Here is an 8855-nt window from a genome sequence, read left to right as displayed (position 1 = left end):
ACTATAAGTGTCATTATCTGTGAACAGATATGTGGGAACATGTTTTGATTAGCAGGAGCTGATAATGGTTGCCCAGGCATTGATGGCAGTCAAATGGTAAAAGTGTGTTTTTGAATCTCTTCAGGGGTGCTGAGTCTATGACAGGGATGGCTACAGCACCCCGAGGACCCTTACTTCCCTCAGCTATGGTGTGTATGTGCTCCACGTCTGTGTACATGAGGGGTACTGAAATCTACACAACAGTAAACCAGACAAAAAGGTCCCCATTATGTTTTTTTCCAGCAGGTCACCACCTGCTTAGGGTTAGGTTTAGGGAAAAGGGATAATTGGGCATAGTCTTAGAAATTGGGTTACTTTCATATTGCAAAAAACAAGACCAAGATGATTTAAAATTAATTCATTTTTTAGGGAATAATTTTTCTTGATTACTTGACTGCAATTAAACAATTCTGTTTCCGTCTTTGATTACGTCACCCTGTATTTTACTCTTCATTTTGAGTATACAATAAATATTTTTAAAATGTGTGTTGTTTCTGTCACAAATCTGCACATGATGACATAGTACACAATTTTCAGGGACCCTTTTTGTCTCGATCGGTCTCGATAGTGCCAATCACAACCAGTTAGTGATGGCCATTCGAGGCTCCATTAGCGTTATTTTAGCAGCACGATAATTATGCTGGCAGCACTCAGATTTTCTCTATCACAATAAAAGCCATCATTGAAATGTATAAGGCAATGTAGTTAACAATCTAGTCCGTGAAAAAGAGTAGACAAGAATAACATTGGAACGGACATTAAACATAAAATGTACAGACTAGATTGTTAACTATATTGCCTTATATATTTCAATTATGGCTTTTATTTTAAATAATAATATCAGAGTTAGCGCTGCTAGCATATTATCCTGCTGCTAGAAGAACGGTAATGAAGTCTCGAATAGCCATTACTACAAACAGTGGCTAAAAATCGCAAACTGTATCTGTAAGAGATGATAGGGCTGCATTTACGTTTTGCCGCTAGGTTTTATGGGGATTAAGAGTCATAATTGGTCTAGTTGAGGCATTCTTCGTTCTTCAGAGCAAAGTTATGCTCTGCAATTTCGGTGTTTGTTTGTTTTTTGAGTTCATTTGAATGTATGGTTCGGGAAGTAACAGAACGGAAAAAAGAGAAAAGGGACGGGACAATGAAATCAACGTTTAAAAGACAAGCTTCTGAGGCAAGCCACTCGGAGAGCAAAAAAATGAAATTGAAGAAGACCGATAATAATAGCGGAAGTAAAATACAAAACGCGGGTAAGCAGGGATGGGATTTTTAGTACATTACAACGCTGACATATAAACTGCTACCATAAACCAAACAAAATAGTAAATATATACAGCAATATCTCAGTTTACTAAATAGAATGAGCGCATTGGACGTGACTCTAACACATGTAGAACAGTAGCAATTGGCTTTCAATATCCATGCCAGCAAGTACTTTTTTGTGTATAGAGTAACGCAGATTTTCATTAATGTTTTTTTTGTATCAGTTTCGTGAGATTTATGATTTTGCAATTGTAATGTCCATAATGCAGGAGTGGCTATATTACAAAAAATATATAAAAAGGTATGGACTTGCTGCTGTTGCTCTGGATAACCCTGGACTAAATCATGGGTTCTTAAACGTTGCATGTATTTGTCATTTACACACGACTTAACTGTGATTACACTAAATTGACTGCCTATCATTGTCATGCTTATGTTTGTAATGGCCTGCTGCTAAAAGTCGCAGCATGCAAGTTTGTTATACAAAAGATGTATGTGTAGAGTTGACCCATCAAAAATCTTCAGTCACCCGTGCAGGGTTATAAATTGCTAGTTGGGCAATGGGGTGGGCACTTTGTGATTAGTTATTGGGGGTTTATTTGGAACTGAATCTGAGTTAGCCAGGTATACATTTAACCTAAGGTTTGGCACCAGAAAATGATTTTCCTTGCCCACAGAGAGGAAAACGGAGAAGGGCTCAAACAAGAAGAATCCCAAGTCCTTAGTCTGCTTAGATGTTTCACAAAGTTCTAAAGGTGGAAGAAAGATGATTCATGGTGAATGTCTAGAGGTACCAAAGAATGACAAAGGACAACTTGTATTTAAAGGTAGGTCAAGTCTACATCTGCAACTCTTAATACATGAACATTAGTTCTACAAAAAATGTGTGTGTGTATCTATATCTATATATATATATATATATATATATCCTTTTTTTATTAGACTTCCCACAGTTCCAACCTAACATGTCACCTAAGGAAGTACTTCAAGCTGGCAGCTTTGGTGGTACCTATTTCAGACCAATATTCTCAAGTGTCACAAGTGAGAAGCCTACTCCACACATCTCAAATCATTAATTTCAATGTTATTTAATGTAGATTGAACACTTGGGTACTCACAATTTTCCTTTCATCTTAGAACAAAATTATAAAGATGAATGGAAGGAGCTCCCTGAGGATTGGCTGAACGGTTTGAACATTTCCACACAGGTGATTATACAAAGCCAAACATACTATATATACTTTTACATGTAGCCATAAAATAAACCCATAATCACATACATTGGTCTTTATCCGAATGTTGTCTAGCAAACGTCAGTCATGTGTTGATAGTCTTTTTTTGAGAGCAGAGGTTCTAGTAAATTATTTAAAAGTGAAGTTAAATATGAAAAAGAGAATTTACTCACCATTTATATTTCTAATTATCATATTACAATTAGAAGGGTGTGTCACAATTTACCTAGGCAGTATATGATTCACCATTGGCTAATCATTGTGAGCAACAAACACTCGATTAGTACTGCCTGTTAGGCCTAATACCACCGTAGTCAGCCACTAGATGTCAGTGAGATTACTTTTAGATATAGCTATAGTTTAGCTAGATAGCTAGCTATATTATTTGACTTTTATCCATTGTCATATTGTGATTGTTTGGTAGCCACAATGGGGTCATACACTCGAATTGTAACAAACATACAAATTATAGCAGAGGAAATAGAGTGGGTCTAAAGCCAATATCAGAACATCGATCGGAACATCGTTAGCTACCCCTTCATTGACGCGGTGTTGCTGTGGTAACGAAGACAACTGTACTTGGGTCGGTGGGTGAATTTTTTCTGCTGCGTTGCAACTTGTTACTTGAAGCAAACTAGCAGTTATAGCTTAAACTCAAACAAACGTTTAAAACCCCTATGCACCTGAATTAAACAACGTCAATATCATGCTAACACTCCAAGACTTTCAGGTAAAATATATCCTTTGGTAGAATTCTTTAAAGTTTCATGTCAGTGGGCTAGCTACACAACTTTGCGCCCAATTTTACTAGCATTGTTGAGTACAGCTGTTAAGCGAAATGTCAAATAGTTTATCAAATATACTGGCACTTTGTATCCTACGTGTCAACTTTAAGTAGATAACTTTAAGACATGTCTTTCTAAGACAGCTGGAGACTGGAATATGACTAGATTAAAAACTTGAGATTGCTCTAGTCTTTATTCAACACTAACGTTATACAACCAATCTATCCCCTGCATGGTTTTATACACCCTTCTAATTATAATATGACTCAAGGAAAATGGGATATGTCTCATGAGGAAAATGGGAAATGAATTATTGAACTGTTTTAGGCCTGAGAAAATAGTAGAATGAAGGTTTTAAAAATATAAATGAAGTACTTGTCTTTAATCAACTTTTACTAGTAAAACTCAATGTTACTAGTAACAATAACTTACTAGGAACTAAATAATGAATACTAATTGTGTTTAAATAATGACTGGTAGCCTAAGTTCAAGGAATTACATTAAAACTGTTTGCCATAGCAAGCTAGGTATTTAGCTAACACCATTTACACAGTAAAATTAAGGAAAAACCTGAATAAATGAGTGGAGGAATATAACGAATGCAGATGCTTCTATAGAGGTGTACTTGATGATTAAATTAAGCCACTCACATCCTATCTGTGGCATGTATGAAACTGGTGAGCAGGAGGAAAGGATCTAAGTAACCTTAGAAGAGGGATTGGGTCTCTTTCTGGATGACAATGCCCCCATCCACAGGGCACAAGGGTCTCTGGTTTGCTGAGTATGAAAATTAAGTGAATCATATGCTATGGCCTTCACAGTCACCCGATCTCAACCCATTTTAACACCTGTGGGAGATTTTGGAGTAATGTTAGACAGCGCATCCCACCACCATCATCAAAACACCAAATGAGGTAATATCTTTAGGGAGAATGTTGTTCTATTCCTTCAGTAGAGTTCCACAGACTTGTAAAATCTATGCCAAGGTGCACTGAAGCTGTTCTGGTGGCTCGTGGTGGCCCAACACCTTGCTGAGACTCTTCATGTTTGTTTTCACATTAATTTGTCACCTGTCTGTAGTATAGCTAGACGTTATCACTGATATGGTCATCACTGCCCTTATTGGTTGAACTGTGTTGACACTCCTAGACATATTATTTTGTTTTTAAACGATTTAAGTCTTTGATTTACAAAGTGTTACCTATTTGATTACCAAGCAATATAGTGGTAAATTATAGAATGATTAAAAGATTGAGATTAAAAGCAATCAGTGAGCTTGAGTGATTTTTGATCTGTAATACACAAGTATTTCCTTAGATTTCTCCAGGTTAAAAGTGTATTATTCAAAAAGGTAGTCAAATAATGCCTGAATCTTTTCATAATTTTTATGACAAATGGAAAAGAACCCTACGAGCTTGGATGAGATGCTGTTGATTCCGTTCCAACACACTGATTTTGCTTTGTCAGAGCAGACCAATTAGACAGTAGCAAATCTGGTTTGGTAAATGTTATTATAGTTATTATATTCTTGTTCCAAATGTATTTTGGGATACTAGCATTAACTCTGAAAAAGGACTGCAAAAGTCGAAATTGAAGTCTGAAACACAGAAGAAAGAACTCCTAATTTGGTTATAAACTGCCTGTCGGAGATCATGGAGTTGTTAAATTGATTAATGATATTATTCAAAAACACTTGTCATTTGGTAAATATCCGCTTAGCCAGGTCCTATTTAATTTATTTTTGTCTGTAATGGTACATCACTTGTAGAGGTCTTTGAAATTTGGCAGGACGTAGTTTTAACTAATTGGAATGTAGATTAGCCACTCCGTATTGGCCAAAGTGCCCTTTATCGATTTAGTCAGATTAACTTGTGGTCATTTGGCATGTCCGTGCTAACATTTGTGCAAAGCCTTGAAGTCTACAGGAACAGGTACTTGTAATAGTGTTGATGCTAGCCAGCTTCATACAGTAACTTCCTTCAAACTGTTATCAGAGCCATAACAGTGGTATCCAGAAGTTCTGACAGGGAAAGTAGATGAAAGCCAAAAATCCTGAACTATCCCTTTAAAGCTGGTCATATCCATGCACCCCAATGTTAGAATGTTTTAATAATCCTTAATTTCAGATATTTTGAATACATTAGAAGCCCTGTAATATGACATTAGGACCAGGTTCAAACATGTTATTAAATAATAAAGATTGTCTCATGTTTCCCATCCAGGTGGCCTCATTAACATATCGAGACAGTGTTAACACATACAAAGTAAAGTGTGGAGGCAGTCTAGAAATGTGGGAAAGCAGTGGTTGGATTGTAACCCAGGATCCATATGGGTGGTTTCAGTGGTACTGCAGGTATTTGCTGTTAATATGATATTTGTTCAGCTTGATTATATAAATTTTTGTTTGCATTCTACTTTAGAGCAACAGTTTCTAAAGCTAGAGGACCGCAAGCATGAACAAAAATGTATATTGGAGGCACAGTTTGTAGATATCTTCATACTATACTGTCTTTGATTATGGTATTCTCAGAATCACGCTCTTAAATGTAAATTTTCTTCAGGTTTTACCATGGTCGGCGTACTAAGGATGATGAACGACAGATTGGGCGATGGGCTAAGTGCGCTGGTGTAAAAGGACGCTGGAGAAATAATCTGATTACCAAAGTCGTCCGGTCAGGATGTGGCTTTGACAACAAAACAATCTCTCCTGTGGTCAGACAAACATTACAACACTGGGGGTATAAATTGACCAAGGAGGACTATGAGGAAGGTGCCAAGAAGGTTAAACATAAGTAAAATCCCCTCCTGCTGTATTTATTACACGGGTACACAAGTGCATGATTTATACCTTTTTATTTTTGTATGTGTCATTTGAGATTCCTACTGTTAATGCAGTTTTAAACTTTTTTTTTTGCATTTTATCTTGAAATGTCTGTCAGTTACCTATCGGATGTAATAGTGCACAGCAAAAATAAAACGTAAAACATAACAGACGAGTAATCACAATCAAACTGGAATAAAAACAGCTGCCATTGTTCAGTGGGTGCTCTCAGCCCAGAACTGCCAACAGGGTTATGCTCCCCACCCAAAAGTATTTTCAAAGGGTGGGAATAGCCAACAGTGATATATGATTTTTTTTCTAAAAAAAAAACATTATTTTCAGGGGGTTTTATTAGTAATTAGATCAATTGGTAGATTTAGTTTTTCACTTTGACATTGTAGACTTCCTGTGTTGATCAGTGGCCAAAAACACCTAATCCATTTAGAATTTATGTTAAAACAAAATGTGGAGCATTCCAAGGTGGTGAGTACTCTTGAGAGCAACTGTATGAGGAGACCTGTAAAACTTTGTCAGAGAACACAAATGAGACAAAAAGTTTGACCTAAATAAAATTAGGCAATAGAATAAACAGCTACATTCCTGAAAATACAAATGTCCACTATTTGGGAAATAATTTGTTTAAATTAACCTTTTTGGAAGAGGGCTGAAGTGAATTTGGCCCCCACACATTATGAGGACAATGATTTAAGACGGGTGTCCCAACTTCCATGGAGCGCCGAGTGTCTGCAAGTTTTTGCTCTCACCTTGTAATTGATTGACTGATTAGGTTACTCATTGTTTAGTTTCTACCCTCACCTGGTTGTTTAGGTGTGAACTGGGAACCAATTTATAGGAAAAAACAAAAACCTGCAGACACACGGCCCTCCGTGGAATGGTTTGGACACCCCTGATTTAAGAGGTGCAAATGTGTTCAAGGATCACAGTTGGGGAATTGCAGAAACATATTAAATCTTGGCGTCCCTAAGTCTCCAATCAGACATCACCTCCATGCTAACTATAATATTAATTATTGCCTTAATGTCTTCCAAATGGAACCCAACAAGGTAAGATTGGTTTGGAAATAGTAACATGCACTTTGCATGATCTAAAGGCATGAATTCTCATTGGCCTTTCAGTAAGCGCTACCCAAGAAAAACTGTTCAAATACAGTTGGTATATGTTCACAATTACAGAAACAAGTGTCATTAATAAAAGCAGTGACATGTACCACTACTCCACAATGCAGAAAATAGTAAAAATAAAAATATACCTTTGAATGGGTGGGTCCAAACTTTGGACTATATATATTCAATAAAGTACCTGCCAGACGTTTTGACACACCTACTGATTTAAGAGTATATCTTTATTTTGACTATTTTCCACATTGTAGAATTGTAGTGAAGAAAATAAAACTATGAAATGACACATGAGAATCATGTTGTAACCAAAAATATTTATTTAATATAATTCATCAAATTCATAATGCTTAGTTCTGAATGTGTCCCTCAGTCATAAGGCACTGATAACGCTAGCGGGAGTTCACCTCCCTCAGCTCCAGTATCTGCTCTATATAAATTGTTTGAGTTAACGTGTAATTATGCAAACTCTGAATTACTGTTTATCGGAGATCTCAATCTAGACTGGCTGATGCCAGCATGGCTTTAACTAAAAGACATTTGTAACCAACTATATCTTACACAATAACTACAGCTACCCGTCCTAATCCATTATATCCATAAAAATCTACATTAATTAATAGAAACTATAAACACTTATATGAAAGAGCAAGACTTTATCCATGAACTTTGTCACTCAGAACTTTTATCCACAAATTGCATAATGGACCTAGTACCCCTCATTCACAAACAAGCGGCATGCCGTTTGTTTGTGAATGCCAGACGGATGCCAGACGGAAAAAAGAGCAGTGTTAATTTGTTTCCCCTTCAACCAGAACACAGCGGAAAACCAATAGGAGAGCTTGTAGGAGGCACTACAATACTGAATAGTCCATAACTAGTGTTAGGAAGTTCGACTCTTTCTGCTGACTTGGATCATGTCAAGTCGTTCAGTAAAAAACTCAAATCTTTCGAGTCGATTGAATCAGTAATGCCTACACCCACCCAGTGAACGTAATAACTGTTCAGTTGAACAATAAACTGACACACGTTCACACGTCTTTTTAAGGCTCAATTTAATCTGTGTTTATCATTACAATTAATAATCGACTACTACATTGATTATTTTAGAACTACCGTGTGTCCAGTTACCTGTTATAAACATTTCTCTATTGTCTTGATCTATTTTTCTTTGCGAATGTAAAACTAACAGTATATTCCGTGGATGGGTAGAACTCCGCTGCTGTTCAAATGTCATGCAATAAAATGCAAATTAATTACTTAAAAATCATACAATGTGATTTTCTGGACTTTTGTTTTAGATCCCGTCACTCACAGTTGAAGAGTACCTATGATAAAAATATTACAGACATCTACATGCTTTGTAAGTGGGAAAACCTGCAAAATCGGTATCAAATACTTATTCTCCCCACTGTAAATGTTCACATACTACCCATATTGCTGCTATATCCATAATACTACCCAGATTGCTGCTAGTTTACAGTTCTTTTTTAAAACTGCTGCTGGTGTACAGTGTTATGTATATTGTTGCTTTATTTTATTATTATATTTTGTCTAGCTATACAGCTCTGGA

General features: G+C 36.4%; 1 protein-coding gene across 1 annotated transcript; it reads left to right on the top strand.

The window, feature by feature from the left end:
• The first annotated feature begins 930 nt into the window (after nucleotides 1-930).
• On the top strand, nucleotides 931-6314 carry zgc:113208 (uncharacterized protein LOC550591 homolog). The gene is made up of 6 exons (XM_010895425.4): nucleotides 931-1295; nucleotides 1986-2135; nucleotides 2251-2349; nucleotides 2446-2516; nucleotides 5548-5678; nucleotides 5887-6314. The coding sequence occupies exons 1-6, from the start codon at nucleotides 1139-1141 to the stop codon at nucleotides 6119-6121; spliced, it is 843 nt and encodes a 280-aa protein (XP_010893727.2). The 5' UTR covers nucleotides 931-1138; the 3' UTR covers nucleotides 6122-6314.
• Nucleotides 6315-8855: the final 2541 nt, after the last annotated feature.

Source organism: Esox lucius, chromosome 7 (assembly GCF_011004845.1).
Source record: "Esox lucius isolate fEsoLuc1 chromosome 7, fEsoLuc1.pri, whole genome shotgun sequence".
In the NCBI taxonomy this organism is placed as follows: domain Eukaryota; kingdom Metazoa; phylum Chordata; class Actinopteri; order Esociformes; family Esocidae; genus Esox; species Esox lucius.
This window is presented reverse-complemented; position numbering and strand designations above follow the sequence as displayed.